This window comes from Psammomys obesus, unplaced genomic scaffold, assembly GCF_907164565.1.
Source record: "Psammomys obesus unplaced genomic scaffold, mPsaObe1.curated_primary_1811, whole genome shotgun sequence".
NCBI classification, from domain to species: domain Eukaryota; kingdom Metazoa; phylum Chordata; class Mammalia; order Rodentia; family Muridae; genus Psammomys; species Psammomys obesus.
In genome coordinates this window covers 16,597,460-16,620,187 of record NW_026596051.1, presented here as the reverse complement: position 1 = coordinate 16,620,187, position 22,728 = coordinate 16,597,460, and the positions used below count along the sequence as shown (strand labels likewise).

At 51.1% G+C, this 22,728-nt stretch overlaps 1 protein-coding gene across 1 annotated transcript; it reads left to right on the top strand.

Moving 5' to 3' along the window:
- The first annotated feature begins 16,499 nt into the window (after window positions 1-16,499).
- On the top strand, window positions 16,500-22,256 carry LOC129688982 (spondin-2). The gene is made up of 6 exons (XM_055624061.1): window positions 16,500-16,785; window positions 17,189-17,408; window positions 17,789-18,012; window positions 18,084-18,275; window positions 18,669-18,843; window positions 21,537-22,256. Exons 2-6 carry the CDS (start codon window positions 17,192-17,194, stop codon window positions 21,719-21,721), a joined length of 993 nt encoding a protein of 330 aa, XP_055480036.1. The 5' UTR covers window positions 16,500-16,785; window positions 17,189-17,191; the 3' UTR covers window positions 21,722-22,256.
- The last annotated feature ends 472 nt before the right edge of the window (window positions 22,257-22,728 follow it).

Here is a 22,728-nt window from a genome sequence, read left to right as displayed (position 1 = left end):
TCCTGCCAAGAACTCCACATGAGCCAGCACTTGAATTTTTCTTGGCACTTTTTTTTTTAATTTTAAAGTTTTAAAATTATGCATATATGTGTGTGGGTATGTGTACGTGGATGTGGATTCTCATGGAGGCCAGAAAAGGGCATCAGATAGCTTGGAGCTGTAGTTGTGAGCCATCCAACATTGGTTCTGGGATTCAAACTCCACTCTTTCCCGAGAACAGCAAGTGTTCTTAACCACAGAGACATCTCCACAGCACAAGTTCTTTTTTTTTTAAAAAAAAAAAAATTGTTTCTGTTTTTCTTTATGTGTATGTGTGTGTGCTGGTGACCATAGCCAAGAGAGATGGTTGGATTCCCTGATGCTGGAGTCATAGGAAATTGTGAGCCATCCACGTGTGGGCACTGAGAACTGAACTCAGGTCCTCTGGAAGAACATCCACTGTTCCTAACCCCTGAGCCATTTCTCCAGTCCTGCCATTTGACACTTCTTGAACATAGTTACCAGTGACAGACAGCTGTACATGCCCATGGACCACTGTGAGGGAGCAAACATGGAAAAAGAACAGAGACTCCAAATGGTCTTCTTTCGGGGAATCCCAGGAGCCACTTTGACTGGAAGCCACCGTTCCTTCTCCAGGAGAGCATCACGTCCTCCCAAGGACATGCTGGATCTCCTTTGGTCCACCAGTTTGTGTGACTGCACTGAGTTCTCATGCTGAACCTCCATCTTTCTTGTCAAAGTGTTTCACAAGCTTTCTTGTCTAGAAAAGACCATTGTCAATTCTCCTGAAATGATGGCCGCCTCTCATGTGGGAAGACGTTTCTGTCCCCAGCAGCCAGGTGATGCCCTGACCACAGGATAAACCCAGAGGTCAGGGATACTGCTCTGACCTTGCTTTAGACAGCATCATCTGGCTGCCTTCCTCTCTGTAGCCCCCTGCCCCTCCCACCACCACCAAGGGCTGCTCGGGGGCATTGGTACAACCTTGTTGATCCTGCCTGAGAACCACGTGCTGAGGTCTGAAGAAAGGAAGCTGAGCCTCTGTGCAACAGAGAAGCCATGATGGGGGTGGTGCTCAGTCTTGCCTTTAGGGCCTGGCCTGTTGGAGCTGCCTGTAGCAGTGTCCTAGCCCTCCGCTGCTTTCACACCATCCACGTTGTCAATGGAGCATGACTGAGGTTTTCATCGCTAGATGCTTGTCACAAACGAGGCTGATCTGGGAGGGAAGTTCAACCAAGGAAATGCCTCCATCAGGCTGACCTGTAGCCAAGTTTGTGTGGCATTTACTTCATTAGTGACTGATGTGGGAAGGGCCCAGGCCACTGTGGGTGGGCAAGGAGTCCTGGGTTGAGTACAAAAGCAAGCTGATCTCCGCTGTGGAGAGCAAGCCAGTAGGCAGCATTCTTCTGTGGCTCTGCTCCAGTTCCTGCTTCCAGCTTCCTGTTCCTTCCCTGCCTTCCCTTCATGATGGACTGTAATCTCTAAGATGAAAAAACCCTTTCCTCCCCGAGTTGCTTTTGGTCATGGTGTTTACCACAACAGAAAACAAGCCAGAATAGTGCTTGTTGCTAGAAGGAATATACGTTCTAAAAATGTTTATCTGCTGCTAAATTTTATATTGATTGTAATTTTTTTGAGATAGGAGCTTATGATACAGCTCTTTCTAGCCTGGAACTCACTTTACAAGCCAGGATAGACTTGAACTCAGTGATCCACCGGCCCATGACCCCCAACTGCTAGGATTAAAGGTGTGCTGACCAATTTGTTAATTAAAACATTTTTTTATTACATTTTAATTTATGGATCCATCACACGAGTCCCACGGATTAAACTCAGGTTTTCAGGCTTAGGAGCAAGTGTTTTATGAGGGGCCTTTGAGTTTTAATTTTTATATAAAGTTTGAGTTTCTAGATTTGTAATCACGCCATCACCAAAAATTATTCCATACGCTCTCTTATGTTTATATCATTTTTTTTTTAAACCTTACTGCATTTGACATAATGTCTGAGAAAGAGCTGGACATCAGCGACAGCGATAGACACTACTGTCTTGGCCACTGAAGGGTACACAGCGGTGTCAGAATGTTTGTCATGTGATACACGTCCGAAAGAAAATTAAAAAGGAGTGAAGGTTTATTTTGGCTCAGAGTTGAAGGGGTTTAAGTCTGAGTTTGTCTGGTTCCCTCACTGTGAGCCTATCCTGAGGCAGGATAGAGCTTCCCATCTCACGACAACCAGGAAAGAGAGAGAGTTTCAGGAAGGTTCCAGGGCCAGGCACATCCCCGGTGACCCACTTGCTCCAGCTGTGGACTCAGCTTCTTAAAGTTCTGGATCACGTCCCAAAAGAGCACCAGCTGCAGGCCAAACCTGTGACACATAGACAGAAAGCAACAGATCCAGACTGTGTTTGTGTGTGCACGTGACAGGAACCTCTAGGCTTTGTTGTTGTTAGTTTTATTGTTAATAGTGATGGCTAAATGGCCAAGCTTACTTTTGTCTGTCTCTCTGAGGTTTCTGAGATTGTCTTTAGTGAAGTGATCTGAGTTGGCTGCAGAACCTGCCCTGCTTTACCTGGTCTTACGCAAGATGCTGCATGTTACTGGTTCCAGTTGGTTGTTTTTGCATCTTCATTTAGAAGTGATGCCTGTCTGGTTTTCTGTTTTTCTCCACGAAGGGTTTCTGTATTAAGTGACATTGGATTTGTGAGTTGAGTTGCAGATTTTCCATATTTTCATACATCTGAAGGGCTGGAGTGATGCCAGGCTGACTTCTTCCAGCTCCGAGTCAGATCTGGGCCAGTGTGAGCATCTCCGCTTCTCCAGTGCTCCCCCGGACCAATTATTTCTAAGCATCTTTCCAGCTTCTTCTATCCTTCTCTTGTTTTCCTGATTCGGTAACTCTGGCTATTTGAATCTTGTGGGGATCACCTGTGCTTCGCAGGCTTCCTAAAAGCTTCAAGGGCTTTTTGTTGTTGTTTGTTTTTTTTGTTTTGGTTTTTGTTTTTCAAGACAGGGTTTCTCTGTGTAGGCTTGGCTGTCCTGGACTTGCTCTGTAGACCAGGCTAGCCTTGAACTCTCAGAGATCCACCTGCCTCTGCCTCCCGAGTGCTGGAACCACAGGTGTGGCCTACCACCCCTGGCTAGCTTCAGGTTTTCAAGTTCTGACATCGTGACCGTGAGCTTCTGGTGTTTTCTGTCTTTGTGACTCCCCTTCTTGTCCCTTTTTGCATGTAGATCTTAATGTCAACATTTAGCAAGTCCTGGATAGTGGTGGTCATCCTGTACTGGGCTTTCTGACAGGGACAATTGATTTCAGGAAGAATAACTTTGCCTCTTGTTTTCTACTCGCTGACTTTTTATTTATTTTCTTATACTTGTAAATCTTTTTTTCCTCTTTTAAATTTTTTTTATTAATTATTATTATTGACCTTTTATTTTTAACCATCATAATCCTCTAATTTTCATGATGTATCTTATTGGTTTCAATCTGTTTTGCTTTTTTGTTTGATTTGTTTTGATTTTTGTTTCTGAGACAAGGTCTCATCGTATAACTCTGGATGTTCTAGAACTCACTCTGTAGACCAGGCTGGCCTCGAACTAGCAGAGATACACCGCCTCTGCCTCTTTAGTGCTGGAAATAAAGTTGTGCCCCACCACATCCAGCTCAATTAATTTTCTTAAGATAGATACAGCATTCTTCCTACGTATTTCCACTCAGAAGACCCAGTGCTGAGGCTCTAATTGGCCGTTTCCATGGGTCTCTAGTAGGTCTCGACATCCAGACTGGAATTCCTGCTTTAAATAAACGGTCACTAGAAGGGTGTCCCCTCATTTCTGAGTGGTTAAGTGGGGATGCTTTCAGTTTCTTTAAACTTTGCTGGACTTTAAGATCATTTAGATCAAACCACTTTCAGTTTACTAAAAGTAAGTTCGAGGCAGTTGTGAACTTACTTCCTCCGTGAGGACCTGAGAACCACTGTGTTATACACCTGTTTGTCTTTCTGTTGCCACCAAGACCCCGCCCTTGGCGTCCCAGCCCCTGCTGGCCTCGCACATTGTGTCATGGTGACTCCTGTCAGCGCTGGTGCGCCGGACAGCACATCTCACCGTGGCAGGGCTTAGATTCCTGCTCTGCTCCCTCTCACTCTGGCTTGCGGCTGCCGGGCTGGCTGCTCTTCTGTTTTTGCTGGATCGGGCATATGGATGACATGTGCTAGAGATTCTCCTCTGCGCTTACTGGCGACATTTCTGGGCTGGTGTGGGAGGCTTGATTTCTAGATGACATGCCACTGTCCACGAGGATGGGAACTCCAGAACTTGTCAGAACCTCTGAGGTTGCAGCTCACTCTGTTGGCAAGTGAGATCATTTCCCCTTTACTCTAGAAGGCCTGTGTGTGTTGGGGGGGAGGATAATAGTATTTTAATTTTTTTTTTTTTTAGAGACAGGGTTGCTCTGTGTAGCCTTGGCTGACCTGGACTCACTTTGTAGACCAGGCTGGCCTTGAACTCACAGAGATCCTGTGCCTCTCTCTGCCTTTGCCTCCTGAGTGCTGGGGTTACAGGTGTGTGCCGCTGCGCCCAGCAGAGTATGGTATTAGCAATGGCCCAGGCTCCCGGGGTCATGCCTCCATACCTCATCTTTTTCACGGATTCCCGGGGTTTTCCAGCGGGGACATGGACACACACCCTCCATGCGGTTTTCCAATGGCTGGAAGAAGTAGAAAGTCTTGGTGGAGCATTAGATACATATAGTGCCATGTGCTCCCAAATGGGGGAAGTCGAGGCCCAGAGAGGCGGGGACACACTGCTGTATGCGAAGACACTAAAATCTTCTCATCTCTCTGACCTCTGAGATAGTGCACTGAGGAGGGCTTAGTTAAAAAAAAAAAAAAGACAAACTGCTCCTGCCCAGCATGCACTGAATACCGTGATGGGTGTGCTTAATGGTTCACAGAAAGAAACCCTGGGAAGGAGGTGGATGGAGCTCAGAGAACAGCCCCCAGTGGCCATGATTCCTTAGGGGCCAGGGTCGGAATGCCAGCCAGAGGGGACAAAGGGAACCTCACACTTTCTGCATCTGCCCCTCGAGACTGCCAAGTGGAGTTTAAGGACCTTGGCAGCTGTCTGCTTGACCTTGCAGACAGCTGGACCAGCAGATGCGGCAGCGTTGCTATGGGAACCACTTCACGCGTGCTCTTTCAGGTGGTATTGGGTTGGTGGGCAGCCCTTGCTTTGAATCACTAAGGGTAAAATTTATTGTTTACACCTTTTAAAACATCTTCTTCCAGGTGTGGTGACACATACCTTTAATTCCAACACCTGAGAGGGAGAGGCATGTAGGTCTCTGTGGATCCCAGGCCAGAGAAAGCTACACAGCGAGACCCTGTTTCAATAAAATAAAAGTTAGAAAAACATCTTTTTTGAGAATTCCTAGAAGGAAGGGGAGCCAGATGCTGCACAACGCACAGGCTTAGCAGCTGCAGGGAACACCCTGAGTTTGACCTAGGTCAAGGCTTTGTCCCCTTTGCTTCAGCCATCTGTCTAGACAGCTCTGCCCATCTTCCCATTCTGGACAAATGAGGGCCCTGCAGCAGGTGCTGTCTCGGGAGCTGCTTCAGAGCTGCCCTGGGACCAGGATACAGCCCCTCTCCATTAGGGAAGTGGGGTTTAGCCTGGAGCCTGGATGTGAGGCACCCTTGGGCAGCCCTGAGGAGCTTCGGGTCCTGGAAGGTAGTGAAGGCCCCCAAGCTGGGAGCTGGAAGGCAGACACGGACCTTTCCAATAGCTTAGGGTAAGAGACCACAAGATCACCCTGACCTGTGCTGTCAGGGGCCTGCAGGGGGCCAGCAGCTGGTCCAGTTGCCTCTAGGGAGAGAAAGACATGGACAGAAAAGTGCCTTAGTGTGGGCCGCACATCACCGGCCCTGCTCCTGGGCTGCCAGAAAACCAATGTGAGACTGAGAGTCCTGGAGGTGGAGATGGCCCATAGGCTACACCTGGCTGTACTGCTTTTGGAGCCCTCTCTGCCAGCTGAGCAGGAGCTGGGGTCATCTTCCCCACAGCCCTGAATCCTGAGCTGGAATTTGGGTGGCAGGCTGCTGCAGGGCTGGGGCTGTGCCAGGCAGCTGGGCCTGGTGTTTTTCCTTCCACTGGCTCTGGCCCCAGGCCTGGTGAGCAAATGCTGACCCATATTTCCAGCATGCAGGGCGGAAAGTAGGACACCAGTGAGGCTGGAGCCAGGGCGGTGGGAGGCAGGCGGAGGTGGGAGGCCAGATGCAGCAGCTCAGACTTTCCAGGCTGGGAAGTGGGTCCTTAGGGAGGGAGTGCCCTTCCCTGGGCTTCTCTAGGCTTCTCTGGGCCAGGAATGGGGCTGGGCAGAGCCAAGCCCAAGGAGCTGGGGGACGTGCATTGTGGTTCTCTATGTGCCCCCTCACTCTGCACTTGAGGGCCTTGCCAGGGCACAGGGACAGAACAACTGGTTCTTTCACTCTTCCGTGCCGAGTGGTCCTCCTTCCTCCCCGGAGGCTTGTGGGGCAGGGTCCCTTAGAACCCAGTGTGGCTGCCTCATACGGTCTGTCCTGGAATTGGTTAACCTGAACACTGAGGACTTGGGAGATACCCCTGATCTCAAGATGGATGTAGGTGGCGGCCAGCTGCAGAGGTCTTTGCCGCACAGGTTCTGTTGCTGTAGTGAAAGCCAGTGCCGTCACCTCTCTAGCCAGCCCCTCTCCAGACTGTCCTGTTCTCCATCTCCAAAGTCCCTACCAGGCTCAGGGAAAGACAGAGGATATGGGACTCGCTGCTCAGAACATGGTGAGGGGGCACCCTGGCTCTACTCCCCCCCCCCCGCATCAGCACCCAGAGACTGGAGGAGGGGTGTTCTCTTCACCTGCCATCCTTGTCCCAGGATGTGTGCTGGGGACCTTGTGTAAGTGTTACAGCTGCTCTGTGAGGACGGACTTCTAGTGATACCGGATGGGAAGAGCACAGAATTCTCGAAGGAGGAGCCGGCCCCTCCCAACCAGCCTCAGAGAGGGTGTGTGTGTGTGTGTGTGTGTGTGTGTTTGCTTCTGGCACTCTACACATGTGAGGCATGTGGACATGGATGGGCTATGCATGTTCATGTGTGTTAGACATATGGACAAGTATGGGACGTGCAAGCACATGGGAAGGCGTGCACACGTTGCACGCACCTATCTCTCTGACTGAAGTGAATACCTAGGTTTCTTCTCCACAGCCCACCCCATGCAGAGAAGGGCAGGGAAGAGGTCCACTGCTGGCCTGGGCACCTGGACGCAGGGCTGACCTCTTGGTCTGGCGCCTCTCTTGCTCAGGGTTCTGGCCTTGGCTGTGGCCCCAGATGGCCTCCTGCACCTTGGTGGTATTACTTGTTGATAGAGCTGGTAAAACATGGGCCCTGGCAGGTGTTGGATACAGCAGGAGAATGCCCTGTGGCCTGGAGCAGAGCCTTCTCATTGGGTTCCTGGGTTATCTAGCCTTGGCCCCTGCACTGAAGAGCCTGAGAAGCCAGGAGGGTGCATCATAGGCATTTCTCTGCCCCAGAGAGCTTTGGCACCATACACAGCTGCGCAGGTTCAGACACAGCGAGGACCATCGTCAGGGAATGGCAACTGGAGTGACTGAGAAGCAAAACCCAAGACTCCAAGTCTCCTTCTCAGGATCCATAACCAACCTTGATCCTCCAGCGGGAAACTGCGAGTCTGACTCTGAGCTCACACAGAGTGTGTTCTGATAAAGTGCTCGGCCGGCTGGACCACAGGAAAATGTTTATCGATGCTGTTGTTGGAGGTCGGCACGGAGACTGTTTCTAACCAGCGGGGTCCACCTAGCACTCTGGAGATCAGCTAAATGTCCTGGATGGGATGCTCAGCATCTTTGCCCTGAGTTCTTCATTGTAAGGTAGGTAGGATAAATCTTGTTCACACGGCTCTTGTGAGCTGTGAGATTCCTGACCAAGGAAGACCCTGGCCAGTGACAGAATGTCTAGTGATAGCCATATTTTGTGACTCAAACTGTGGAGATACCAACCGCCCTGGTTGGTACCGAGGTACCAGCTGGTAGAGAATATGAGACACTTGCAACCACAGTTACTCTGGTCATCTGGCTGGGCTGGGCAGGAAGTGGCAAGACGAAGCCACCACATATCAGAGGTTGACAAATGACAAGGATTTACTTCTCATTCATGTCTATGTCTTTTAGGTGGCCAAGGACTTTCTCTGCCACGACCTTCTTCAAACCCCTAATCGGGAAAGTTTTTCTTTGGTATTCTTGCCAATGGCAGAGACAAAGCCGTGGCCTGGAGCACGGCAGTGTAGTTCCACGTGTCACAGGTGACCTAGGCTACAGTGGTCATTCAGCAAATACTCTGCTCCCTAAAGGCCATGCATCCCAGCAGTTCCCCAGAACCTGGACCACTGATCTCCACAGACCAGAGAAGGGCCGGAAGCAAACATTTAACAGCAGCTTGCAGCAGGGGGACCTGCCTGTCCAGATCTGGGTACAGTTTCTGCCCCGGGGTCTGAACCATCAGGCTCACTGTTGTCCTCGGTGGTACATCCTGTCCCTGAGGTTTTCCAGAGTGGCTCTTGCCTGGGAAAGGGAGCTGCAGGCAGCCTTTCAGCTCCCGAAGGTGAGCTGGGGACTGGGGGTGGGAGCTTTCAGTTTGGCTAGTGTAGACAGCTGTGAGAATGAGGTCCAGGGCCCCATCCATAAGCCGGGACTGAGAAAAGGCTCACAGCTGATTCTGAGGGCGCAGAAAGTAAAGCCTCATTTCTTCACATAGTAGTTGGGCACGAAGGTGTTCTTAAGGGAAAATGGATAAATTGGCCCATATTAAAATCAAGACTTCATGTTCAGAGGAAGACATATGTAAGAGTTTGAAGAGATGACTCCAAGATGGTGTCTTCCATACCTGCATCTGCCAAAGACTCATACAATCTACAAAGAACTCTGTATCAGTCAAGGGGTCGGGAGAGGAAAAAAGAGAGGGAGAAAGGGAGGGAAGGAGGGAGTCAGGCAGCCTAGTGCTTCAAACCGATAGGAGCCTGAAGGAGGACATTCAAAAGCTAAGGTGGTTATGTCAAGACCCTCAGGCTCACCAGGAGCACTCAGACTCAGCACACAGGCAACACCCTCAGCATTGTCAGCATGAACAGGACAGGAAGACCGTGTTGGGGACAGTGTAGGGTAGAGTTTGGGGCCTCAGCTTACCCCTACCTTTTCCCAAGGCCACAGAGCAGTTGTCTGCAAAGCCCTGCCACAGTTAGGGTAGAATGGCTTTGGCTCTCCTGACACTTGGAGTTTCTCCCACACGGCTCTCTGGAAGGACTGCAAATCCGAGCATCAGATTTGACGTTCTCCGTGGGGAAAAGAAAAAAGAAAAAAGAAATAAGTAGCTGACTCCCCTTCCCCAAATAGAGTCTTACATTAGGATATTTTTCAACTTGTGACCCTTTGCTTCAACCTCTTGGCCGTTGAGATTATGGGGATGGATTGCCATACCTGGTAAGTAAATGATGTAAAATACTCTGATGCTAGAAACTGGTTGCCCACCCTGGGGTCCCTGCAGAAGCCATGGGTGTCCAATAGCAAAGCGCAATCCACAGTGCTGTCCCAGAGCCTATCAGAACTGGGTTTCTAGCTGCAGAAGTAGGCACAGATATCTGAGTACAGATTATAGATATCTGGAAGACAGAGTTCTTTGTGGCCACCTCGTTCCTGCAGGTTGCGGGCACACCACAGCGGGAATACACACACACCTGCCTGGTGGTGGGGAACGGGCAGCTGCTATGGAAATCAAGCTCATTTCATTTTTGAGTCTCCCCTGGAAGTTGCATACATTCAATAGACCTCACAGGGGCCAAGCAGTTAAACCGGCCAGATCCTCCAGTGTAACTGTTATCCGCACTGAAGATGGCTTCCTGCCTGCTAGCTGCACCTCCCACCCCTGGGCCTCCTGGCTTGCCACTGTTTGGTGCTATTATTTCTTTCTTTCCAAGGCTTTGAGTTACTGTCTCTTTGTTTCAGTCTGAAGAATTCCCTTTGGTCTTTCTTTTGGAGAAACTTTCCTAAGGATAAATTCTTGTTTGGGCTATTGTGGAATGACAGTCTTTTCTAGAGTTCTTGGCTTTTTTTTTTTTTTTTTTTTTTAATTGTTGTCATTCCTTCCATTCAGCATCCCAGCACCTCCTGTCTTCCCAGGTTTCTGGGGAGGGTGAGGTATGAAGTCTAATGGAGTAGCTCCTGTGATGGAGTGCTTTTCTCTTGCTGACTCGGGATTTTAGGGCTTGAGAAAGCTGAACTGTGACTGTGTGACGCTCTTTTTGCATGTTCCATACTTACAATTAGTTCAGCTTCTTAGATACCTTTTTCCATCCATGTTAGAAAGTTTTAGCTTTTTTTTTTTTCATAATTCTTCTCTTGTGAATGAAAGTTCCTAAAGAGAAACTGGCTGTGAATAAAAAAGCTCCTGGAAGAAGGCTGTGTGTGCCACGACTGATGGACACTGGAGATTGGGATTTTTGTAGGCCCAGAGGATGATTACTCTATCTTGGTCGAGTTTTAGCTTCTGGAACAGCCATTCCTTGCCCCACTCCTGGCACCCCATGATAATAAATAAAAACCCATTAGAAGCTGTTAACTTAGAACTAACATCTTATAATAATTGAAAACCTCCTAGAAGCTTTTTAACTTAGATGAACATGAGCTTCCACCAACCCGAGAGCTAAGAATGTCATCACATCCCATCTTGGGCCTATAAAATAGCTGCCCCATTTGATTATTTCCTTCTCCGGTGTATCCAGCAGTGTCTTTTAAAGTTGTCTTGACTTGTGACTGTTTGTGTCCTGTAAAACTATAACAACCCTGTGAAACTACTCTCACATTGGAACGGAGAATTTGGGGTAACCTAAATCTGTTTCTGAAGCCATGGTCATCCAAAATAGCTCCAGAAGAAACTATTTATTATTCCCTTTAAGATGAAAGCTGTGGTTTTTTTTTTTTTTTTCACCAACACTCACCATCTCCTCTTCTCCCTTTGGGATTTCAGTTGTACAATTGTTTGTGTTTGATGGTCCTCTGCAAGTCTCTAGTGTTTGTTTGGTTTTCATTTTCCTGTTTTCTTTCCCAGACTGGATAATCTTAATTGACCTATTCCTTTTATGGATTTCTTATTCCATCCCCTCAGATCTCCTACTGGGCTCCTGAGCAATTTGAAGATTTCTGTTGTCCTGTAATTTCTGCCATTCGCTGACACCATTCTTGGGTGAGGCATCACTCTCATATTCTGTCAGACACAGCTTCCTCTGTGAGATGGGGGCAGTCTGGCAGGATCCTGTCACCCAGTCCACGTGCATCTGTAACTTGTATGTAGAAGAGCCCGGCTTGGAATTTGTGGTAATCACACTTCTGCCTCCCAACAGCTAGGACTGGAGGTATAAGCCACCACGCCTGGCTCTTAGATCTCTGAGCAGACTTACGACTGTTAAAGTCTTTATCTGCCGTGTCCAAGGCCTGGGCTGCCTTGCTAAGTTTCTATAGCTGCTTTCTTACTGTCTGTGTATGGGCCGTGCTCCCTTCTGGGTTTTTTTTTTTTTTTTTTTTTTTTTTTTTTTGCGTGTTTTGTGCATTTTTGTTGGAACATGAACAGTTTAGAGGGTATAATTTGACATCTCTGGAAATTAGATCCTTCCCCTCTTCAGGGGTTACTGTTTGTTGAGGCTTCTTTAGTGACTTTCCAGCTAAAGTTTGAAATATTTGTATTCTTTGCCATGCATGGCCATAAAGTCTATCCTTGGTTAACTTGGTGGTCAGCTAATTACTGGACTGAAGATGTCTGGAATCATTTACTCTCTCAGTTCTGGGGTTATCAGTGTATGTTGGGATTTGCTTGAAACACTCAGCCAGGCACTTAATAAGGGCACTGAGCCCTCACTTCCTGCTTGTGAAGAGCCTCAAGGTCAGTCAGGGGTGAGAACTCAGGGACCTTGTCAGGCCTTTCCTGAGCATTGGCGTTTCCTGATCTCTTGGAATGTGCGGCCTTCTGGGTTCTTAGGAAGTTCTCAAAGTTTCCTGTACACTTCCCACCTCCCAGCTTTTTATTCTAGATTTTTTGGCCTCAACTTTTAGCGCCCCCTTTGGGCAGCTGCCTTAATCATTACCTGTAATAGCCTCTGGGAAAGACTCAGAATCAAGTCAAATAAAGACAGCGTCCTAAGCAGAGTCTTTCATGGAGCTACCAGAGAGGGGAGAGAAAGACAACATGATGCTTTGAGAAGCTCTCCAGACTATTGTTCCACTGTTAATGGAGAGAAAGTTTAGGTCTGAGGTAGTTAAATGTTTCCCACCTTCCCTATTTTCTTGACTAATAACTTCCCATTTACTCATGCAGCCTTTGGTTTATTTCCAGACTACCCCAACCCTGTCCAGACATTTCTTCCTTATTTAAAAAAATTTTTTTGTGAAACAGAGTCTCACTACGTGGTCCTGACTAGCCTGGGAGCTGGGTATGTAGAACAGGCTGACCTTGAACTCACAGAGATCCTCCTGCCTTGGTCTACTAAGTGTCAGGTCCCAAGGAAACACCAGTTTCCCAAACTCCAAAGGGCAATCCAGATATCCAGAAATGAGCTCAATCTAGACTATAGGAGGGCTCTTGGTACTTTAGATAAAAGCCAGGATTACTCAGGAGCTTGTGAACCTGGTTCCCATCTGCCAAAAGGAGTCATTTCCCTCACCTGTGGCATCTGTCAGCATGCCCATGCTCCCTCAGTGCTGGCCATGTTCTACTTTCTCTCTCTGTTCTGGACTCTTCCAGGTGCCTTTGTCTACCCTCTCTCTCATATCTACAACAAAAACCTTCCCTTTAACAGTACCATGGAGCGGTCATGCTGTCAGCTTTTATACCAAGTGCCGGCCCTGTCCAGACATTTTTACCAGCTTTCTTGTTGCTTTGGTGGAGAGCGTTCTCAGAGGCTCTTACTCTCTCTCTCTCTCTCTCTTTTTTTTTGCTGAAGTCCCGGCACCTTACATCAAATGTGAAGAAACTATGGCAGATGCTCCTAGAGATGGCCAGGTGCACCTTTATTTTATTTTCTACTGTGGAGGATCTCATGAGGAGAACTTTGTGGAATGCTTCTCTCTTTTCACCTTTACATGGATTGAGGGATTGAGCTCGGGTCACCAGGCTTTAGCAGTCATCTCGCTGCCCCAAGGAGGCGGTCAGCTGTTGCACAGCGGAAGGAGAAAGCCCGTATTCGAGCCGCACAGCACCTGCAGGTTCTCTGTCATGTGCCAGGCATGGCCTGGTCTCCTCCAGGAGGGGAAGAGTTGCTGTGCTGATGTGGGGGGCGGGGGGCATTTCAGGGCTCCTTCTGGGGTTTCATGGCATGTGCTCGTGCTTACATGTTGTGGGGAGGCAAGTGGCCCCACTTGCATTAGCTCAGCAGCTAAGACAAGCAGCTAGGGATGGGTGCTCTGGGTATTGAGGCTTTTCGCTCTCGTTTTCTCCCTAGGGCTTTCCCAAGAAGGCAAAGGCCACAAGGCTGAACCCGGGACTCGCTTACTGGATATAGTTCAGGCCCTGAGTCAGAGGTGCTACTTGAAATCTGACCTGGAATAGTGGCATGGGAGACAGAAAAGGAGAGACGAGGGAGGCGGCTGGGCAGCAGTGCCCTGTGGGACACGTTCCCGAGCTGGTTGGGCTAGCGGCCACCTTTGCGGCCCAGCTGATTGCGTAGCTCTGAAAGTTGGGCCTGGAAGCCTAGTCCAGAGCCTGCCTCCAGCCTGCTGATGCCTCTGTGAGCACTTACCATCCTGTAGCAGAGCTCAGGCGGCTTATAAGCCTGGGACAGACTTCCCCCTCTGCAGGAGATGGAAAGTGAAGCCATCAAGGGGGCTGGAAGTCTGGTGTGAGTGAGCAGGTGCCCCCACTGGGCTGGGCCAGCTGCAGGGCTTTCCGAGAGACCTTTCTGAGAAGAAAGAGCTTCCTCTACATAGAGGGACTGCAAGCAAAGGCCCGGTGCTAGGAGTGCTCAGTGCCCGGTAGAAAGGGGAAGCAGTGGGTCAGGAGAGGGCCATTCCAGTGGCTGCGTTCTGGGAATACTACCCAAGAGTGGACACAGCCTCTGGAGAGCATATTATACAGAGCACATATCACAGAGCCAGGCTGGAGCCGATGAACAGACGAGTGTGAGTCTGGTGGGGGGGGGGGTGGATTATATACTATCGGAGGGTGAGTTTTTAATTCCTACCCAGGGCACATGGCAGCCAGACATGCCAAAAGCCTGTGTACCCTGCAGGCGACAGCCATCCTGTGGGTGGGGATCCCAAGCTTGAGTCAGCAGATGTGGCTTGGGAGCATGTCTCTTCCCAGGTCAGGCCTAGGAGCCTGTGCCACACCTAAGGAGGGGTGTAGGTAGGTTCTAAAAGAGCCGTTGTTATGCTATGACCAAGTTCCCATGTCCCATCATGTCCATGAAACTTCTCAGTCATTATTTTTAGGGGACACTGCCACCACTAAATGGTTGTTCTTGCCTGGCTATCCTCCTGTCCAGACCTCCTGAGGGCAGCCCTGGCTTGGCAGCTGACACTCTGCTTGGAGGTGACTGGTATTGGCCCGTTCTCATTGCATAAATCAGTGGGTACCCAAGTCACACAGACTTCATAGACGTGAGGCGGGGATAAGAGCTTCCTGCTGCCCCGGGCTGGGGCTGTTAACTCCTGCCTTGTCCTGTGGGATGGAATGAGCCTCATTCAATGGGTATTGGGTATTCCAATGGGTATTGGGCAGGAGCTGGACTGAAGTTGCCCACAGCGACTCCTGGCTGAGTAGGAGTCATTTTGTATCCTCTTCCTAGAGCCTAAGCTCCTGTAGGTGGAGACTGGCCTGGCTGTCTCTAGCTACAGCTTTATGGCTGCTCCCCAGGACACCACACACACAGGGGAGTGGGATGTTTATCTTCATGTGTGTACACTGTCTCCCTGCTTAAACAGCAGGGGCTGCAGTGGCCCCTGTAGCCCCTCTCCACAACACTGTGAGAGCTCTGGCCCCCTAAACCCTCTCTCGCAATATGTGGAGCTTCCTGGTCCCTGTAGCCCCTGGAACTCTTGTTGGAAGTGAGAAGCCTAGATCCTGTGACAAAGATGGTCCACAGCTAGTCCCAGAGAAGTCAGGAGAAAGGAGCTTCTGAATCAAAGGTCAGTGTTGTGGGGCGTGGTAAAGATCCTGCAGCATCCACAAGGTCAACTCCACCTCATAAGAGCATCTGTCTATGCCCGTTCTCTGTCGTGGGACAGTGGGACTTTCCAAGCTGTCCTGGGACACTTTTATCTGAAAAGGGAAAGAAAGCCCTTGTTCTAATGTCTGCTCAGGCTTGACTGTCTTCACAGCTTCATTCTGCATCCATTGGAGGAGCTGTACTAGATACATCGGTCCAGCCATCTTCTCCCCAGCGAGCCAGGGCAGGAACTAGTACTGCTGATGAGCCATGCCACATTTCTGATCAACTTGTGAAATACAACTGCTCCGCTTAAGCCATTGAGCAACTTCTGTTAACACATGATAGCTTTTGTTATGTCAAGTGAGTTAAGTTTTCTTTGCTGTCACTTGCCCTGACTTGATAAGCATGTATAGCTAAAACCCACACGGACAGAAGCCTTAGGGCTCCTGGTGACTTTCAAGCTGGTAAGCCAGTGCCACCAGACCAACAGTTTGAGAAGTGCTGGAGCAGTTTGTCTTTGGCCTCTAGGCCTGGAGCCCAAATGTTGTTCATAGTCACCGCTCTGTGGCTGCACTATTTATTTGAAATGAGGGTGAAGTCATTTGCTTTGTTTGCATTCTAGCCCCGTTGATTCTATTTATTCTCTCTCACTGTCTGTCTGACAGTGAAACATTAGCTTGTTCCAAAACCCAGAATGTGTTTTGGATCGGCTCCCCGCATATTTTGGTGTGTGTGGGGGACCCGGCAGAGGCTGAGTGAGATGTCTCCACTCTTCCTTCTCCTTAGTTTCTAGGCTTCCACAGTAGTTTTGAAAGTATTTCCCTGACACTGAGCTGCAGTGGACTCCAGAATCTACAACCCTGTCCAAAGAAGGAACGGCCCGGAGGAAGGAGAGCATTGAGGAGCCTGGGCTCCCTGGGCTGTTCTGATTGCCTTTGGCTGGCAGTGTAGGCCCTTACTGTGGTATAGCCCAGACCCCAAGGAGAAAGAGGTGACTGGCTGGCACAAATGCAGAGCTCCAAAGCCTATTACAGCTGAGCTGGTAGATCTGAGACTCCTCACATCCCCTCCCCAACACACACACACTTGTCAAGTAGAGAATGTGGACCACATTCTGGTCATATCTGTGGCAAAGTTCAGACAGGCACCAATGTGGGCTTTGGCCTTCGAACACAAAGCCCCTTGCAGCACCACCCAGAAGAAGCTTATTAGAGGAAGGAGGGGGGCGGAGAGAGAGGAAAGAGAGAGGGAAAGACAAAGAAAGGGGTGCGGCAGGGCAGCAGTTAGCTGGAGGGGGCGGAGAGTGAGCTCAGCTGGAGCAGGTCACTGCAGTCAGAACTTGTGGGAAGGTTGAGGAGAGCAGCCCTGCAGCACCCAAGCAGAACAGTTTTTGCTTCCTTCTCCTTTCTGCCACTTTCTGGGGTGAGGCACAGAGACAGAAGACAGGAAGAGCTGGGCCCCGTCTTTTGACCAGAGGCACTGACCTTGGGCTCTGGGACCAGTCCTGCAGCTGATAGCCCAGCAGCCTGTCCCTGCTGCTCCTGCCAGGTGAGTGTGGGGTACCCATCCAAAGAGGGCCTGGGGCTCCTGGACCAGAAATCTGTAATCCTCCAGAGACTACCCTGGGGGCTGGGCATGACCTGAACTTTGCTGATCTGTGTACATGCATAGCTACTACAGGAAATGTATGCAGGTGGTGTTCGGCCCCCGTGGGCTGCACTTACAATGAGGCTCTTGTAGACAGGCAGTGAAAATAAACCAGTACCTGTAACCCGGTGCCCTTCTTTTCCCTGAGATCTGGGAAACTCTCCCAGGGGCATTTTGGGGACCTGGAGATGTGTTTGCAGGCATCTCACCGATGTGGGAGTTTATTCTGTTCTCTTCCGGGGCTGCATGGGCAGGGGCCTTCTTAGGACTAAAGGTGCCAACGCTTTCTCTCCCTCTGCCATAGGTGATGGAAAGCGTGAGTTTCTCCTTGGGCAGAGCTCTGGGGGCCTTCCTCCTGGCCATACTAGGCTCCGTCACAGGCCAGCCGCTGGGAGGAGAATCTGTCTGCACAGCCCGGCCTCTGGCTAGGTACAGCCTCACTTTCACTGGCAAGTGGAGCCAGACGGCGTTCCCCAAGCAGTACCCTCTGTTCCGGCCCCCTGCACAGTGGTCCTCCCTGCTGGGTAAGAGCACCCTTCCTCCTTCTGCCCTAGCCAGGAGGCTACAGGGAAGGGAGCAGAACCTGCTGGTTTCACAGCACACAGCACAGGTCATTCTTATCTAAGAAACTCCCAACACAAAACACACTAAGCGCCCACTGTACTTGTGGCTGGTGGAGGGAGGCGTGGCCACAGGAGGGCTGGGGAGGTACCAGTCGCCTAGCCAGGTGTACAAAGGATATTACTCTCTCCCTGTGCTAGCTCCTTACCATTCAGCCAGGGAGCTGATATTTGGGAGGAAAGGGACACGTGTCCCCTGGGGACAGCCGGGTGGGATTGAAGTCTGTATAGCCCTGCTGCCTCCCATCCCAGCTGCCTACTCACACAGTCAGGCCTCTGCGCAGGGGCGGCTCACAGCTCTGACTACAGCATGTGGAGGAAGAACGAATATGTCAGCAACGGGCTGAGGGACTTTGCGGAGCGCGGTGAGGCCTGGGCGCTGATGAAAGAGATTGAGGCCGCGGGAGAGAAGCTCCAGAGCGTGCACGCCGTATTCTCAGCTCCCGCGGTCCCTAGCGGCACCGGGCAGACTTCCGCAGAGCTGGAGGTGCACCCTAGGCACTCGCTGGTAAGCCACGGCTAGCCCAGGAAGAGGGGATATCCCGAGGCTGTGGCAGCTGAGCCTTCTGGTCCCATCAGGTGTCCTTCGTGGTACGCATCGTCCCCAGCCCTGACTGGTTTGTGGGCGTTGACAGTCTGGACCTGTGTGAGGGAGGCCGCTGGAAGGAGCAGGTGGTCCTGGATCTTTACCCCCACGATGCGGGGACAGACAGCGGCTTCACCTTCTCCTCTCCCAACTTCGCAACCATTCCACAGGACACAGTGACCGAAGTAAGCGCTCTACGGCCCTTCCCCCGCCGCTCAGGCCATATAGTCACTCTCCACTGTACATTATTAGCTCTGGTCTCTGGGTTGGATAGGGCAAAGAAGATGGCCAGCCTGGTTGTGATACCACTGGAAGACAGAGGACCTTCTCAGTCTTGGGGAGAGGCCATGTACCCCCCCCCCCCCCCCCCCCCCCCCCCGGCCCCGGCCCCCCCCCCCCCCCCCCCCCCCCCCCGCCAGCTATGCTGGGCTTGAGAGTCACTCAGATGAGACCCGAGTTGGGAGTATTTTCTGTCACTGTCCTGTTTGATGCTGGAGACTGACTCTGGAGGCCAGACACACCCTTGAAAGCGGGCTTCCTGAACCCCTGTGCCAGCCCTCTCCTCTTCCTTCATCCAGATAACAGCCTCATCACCCAGTCACCCAGCAAACTCGTTCTACTACCCACGCCTAAAGTCCTTGCCTCCCATTGCCAAAGTGACCTTCGTGCGGCTTCGGCAGAGCCCCAGGGCCTTCGCCCCGCCTACCCTGGACCTGGCCAGCAGGGGTAATGAGATTGTCGACAGTCTCTCAGGTAATTTCTGTGCTTTCCATCTGCTAGCCTGGGGGGGTGGGGGGAGACAGGCTAGCAGGAGGACGGTCTGAACCGGGAGAGAAGCCACAGCTGAGTTGGTGCCCCGGACACTGCGGGGTGTATGCCATCCAAGGTCACCTGCCAGGTCCCAAGGCCCACCCTGTGCCAGGTCAGCCCTTGTCTTTAACACAGTCCCTAAAGAGTCTGCAGAATTTCCCAGGCCTCTGACGTCACAGGAAACCTGAGCCTGAGCAGTTTCAGACAGGGGAATTCCTATCACTCTTTAGGAGATGGTACTACTTTTTAAAGGTTTAGAGTTTGGTGGCTTCAAATACCGTGGCTAGAACGTTGGCAGTATCTGCTGCTGAAACACCTTGAACGAGGGGGGAAGACCCCAGATATAGCTAAGAGGCAGTGTGCAGCAGAAAGGCACCCAGTGACCTGCATGTCACAGCCGATGGAAGTGGACGTGAGACTTCCCTGAGGTACGTCCCAGTTGTGTCTCCACTAGCCAAGATATCAGAGGGCATTGGTGGAAGCATCATACTCGACACTCCCATGGGGCCTTGGGTGGGGCCTTGGGCCCTGTCTGGCCATGGCCAATGCAGAGTTCCCAATTCACCAGAGCCATGCAGGGTTCTTACATTTCCATGAACAATTTGACAGTCTCAATAGGTGCCTTGGGCATTAGTCCCTGATGGGGAGCTGAGGGAGCTGTGACTGAGGATGAGAATCCTAGCTCCCTCGTTGCAGCTCCAGTTCCCAGCAGCCCTTGCATGAGGGCGCAGAGAATGACTGGGCCATTTGAAGCTGTGTTTCCCCAGTCTTTAACACTGGAAGGATGGGAGTGCACCTCCCATCTGGCGGCAGGCTCCACGGTGGACAAGAACCCTTCAGACAGCCACATCTCCTTTTCTTAAGGACTTAGAATTAGCCAAGATCCGCTAAACTTCAGAGCCATTTCTACCCTGCCAAACACTGAAGGAGGTTCAGCAGCCAACTCATTTTTCCTGGCCCCTTAGGAGGGTTTCTGCTTTGACTCATTGGCAAGGCCAGAGTCAGGCAGGAGATGGGCTTGCTAGGCTATGTAGCACAGTCCTGTAAACACTGGACAGTGGCGTCACCTGGGCAGACATGGTACAGTCTTGTGGGAACACTTGCAGGCCGGCCACTGGAGAGGTTCCGTTTACCTCACCCTTGGGGCCGTTAGCCACCTTACCTAGCCAGGCCTAGGAAGTTAGCATTGATGGTAGAGCAGGGGACAGTGCAAAAAAAAAAAAAAATGGCAGGAAGGATAGCGGATGGAAGATGACACAGAAAGGAGAGGTGGGCGTGGCTGCAGCCCCCTGCTCTGGCTAGGGGCCACATCTCTGGTGATAGAACTTTCAGGAATTCTACTCGTAGTTACAGTTATGGACATAGGAGCCCATCAAACACTTCCCTATCCGGTACACCCGAGGAGCACAACATGGTTCATTGTCCCAAGGTGTTTCCTGTCCTGAAAAGCCATTGCCTGTAGCTGGGGCTTCTCCCATCTGTGCCTGATATGTTCTGCCTCATTCCCTCATGTCCTCACTCCAGCCATCCTGTCAGAGGCCAGACCTCGCCCAAGGCAGGTGCTGTCTGGGAACCTCCACCCGGCTTCTGCTGTTGATTCTCTCACTTTTGATCACACACTGAGGCATCCTAGGTCTACTTCTCACTGGGATCTGCAGGGTCCGAAAGCCACATTTGGGAAGCTCTCCGTGCAGACCAGGTTGCATGAAGCATTCACAGCTCAAGCTGAGCCTCGGCTGGATGTCACTGTCAGGAAGCTGGGAAGGACCCAGGCCTCTAGCCCCGTAGGGATGATGGGAGTGCAGGAGTCTGGAACCCTCACTCTTGGGCAAGGCTCTGGGCAAAGACTGGGTCTGTTCATCTTTCCAAAGGGTCTTTATGGGCCCTGCCCCACCCTTTCTTTTGTGGGGAGGGCTATTTCAGGAGAGGCCCGATGTGCCTACTAGAATATGCCAGGTACTCTATCTGGCATCCCCAACCTCCTCATGTTCCTTTCTGAATTCTTCCAACATTCGACTTGTTTCTGGGACGTCTTATGCATTGATTACGTTAGCATGAGGGCAGGACTCATAAAAAATGGAGTCCTGCTGTGGGAGCCGCTGGCCTGGCTGCTGCCGCCAGTACTCCATTGTCCTCTTGTGACCGCAGTGATGGGGACTGGGCTCCTAGGTGATTGCTCTCCCCTGGCAGGCTGGCTGGTTTAGCATGTGTTGGATCCTGGGACATTTGCATTTTGATCTGGAAGATGGAAATTACCAGGTCATTTAGCCATAGCTCCAAATTGGTTATTTTTAAGTTTGTGACTATGATGGGAACAGAGGAGGCATAATAAAAAGGAACGCTACTGAAAGTGAACCTCCTGGGGAAGTAAGGTTCCCCCAACCCAAAGGGTTTCCTGGCATTTGTAGGCCTTCAGATATGTCAGTTATGAAGGCCACTGTGGCCAGAGAGCCACCTCCCTTCTGAGAGGGCCCCACTGTTGCAATGGCTCTTCCACAGCTGGTAACATCCCAGGACTGATGTTGCCCCAGGTTACCCTGTAGCTTACGTCTGCATGAGTGGGGATGGTCCCCTCTGCTTTTTCCAAGCGTCTCCTCACGCAGTACTCATCTCGGGTCACCCCGTGCTTTGTCTAGCTCCGGAGACACCGCTGGACTGCGAGGTGTCCCTGTGGTCATCCTGGGGGCTGTGTGGAGGACCGTGTGGAAAGTTGGGAGCCAAGAGCAGAACTCGTTATGTCCGTGTTCAGCCTGCCAACAATGGGACCCCCTGCCCCGAGCTTGAAGAAGAGGTTGAGTGTGCCCCCGATAACTGTGTCTAAGCCCAGAGTCCAGTATCCAGCCCTTAGGATCCCTGCAAGCCTCGGACTCAGACCTGGGCCTTGAAGGGTTCCCAGGAGGCTCATGAAGGCAGGGATAAGAGCTTGGGCAGTTTTGCACCATTTCCCACCAATCCTGGGCTGACAGACCCTCTTGACACAGAGGCCCTCAGTGATGGGTAAGAGACAGGCTGCCTCCCCCACTGTGTGAACCCCGACACCCATGGGTCTGCTCTACACACTGTCCCTTGTAATTTATTACTGTGGTGGGAGGCTGCCTCTGACGCAGAGAGCAGGCATGCCAGGAACAGGTGAGAGGACGCCCTAAGCCTGTGAGCCCCATAACCACAGCCAGATACCTCAGACCTGCTGCCACCGCACATGCTCCTGGAGGCCAAGGACGCAACCTTCACGCTGCTCTCAGCTTCAAACAGGGGTGAACAGAGGAGAAATAAGCGAAGAGGGGCAGTTTTGGAAACTTGGCGCTTTTGTGTCACTGGCCTCTTTGCATTTGAATAAAGGCTGTGTTCCTGACAGACGCCAGCAGGTGTCCTCCTTTCTGGACACCCTGGAGCAGAGGTGTACACAAGTAAGGCTCAGGTACCTGCAACAATGTCATGGCTGCAAAGTGAGGATGGGTACTGAGGAAGCAGACTCAGGGAACCCGTCCTGAGCAGCGCTCACTCGTGCCAGATTCTACCACACAGAGACAGCAGATGTGGCAGGACATTCAGAGCAGCATCTAGAGAAATGTCAATTCTACAGGGTTCCTTGCTCCGTTCCTTCCCACAGAGAAACAGCTCTGCTAGCTAAGAACGGGTGCGTCTTGGGAACCTTAGCTCTGGTACCTTCACCTCAAATATACATCTTGTGTTAGGTTTCTGTCTTTGTGACAAAGCATCAGAGACAACCAACTTAGAGAGAGGAAAGGTCTGTTTCGTCTGTTTTGTACGTTTCAGTACATGATCTTAAGGTCTGCTGTTTAGGGCCCAAGATGAGCTAACGCATCA

What these genes read in the sequence shown, in the direction of transcription:
- LOC129688982 (XM_055624061.1), top strand. Translation starts at nt 17,192, where the DNA reads ATGGAAAGCGTGAGTTTCTCCTTGGGCAGAGCTCTGGGGGCCTTCCTC. An exon ending in ACAGTGGTCCTCCCTGCTGG is followed by an intron (nt 17,409 to 17,788) that starts GTAAGAGCACCC and finishes GCCTCTGCGCAG; the next exon opens with GGGCGGCTCACAGCTCTGAC. An exon ending in CACAGGACACAGTGACCGAA is followed by an intron (nt 18,276 to 18,668) that starts GTAAGCGCTCTA and finishes TCCTTCATCCAG; the next exon opens with ATAACAGCCTCATCACCCAG.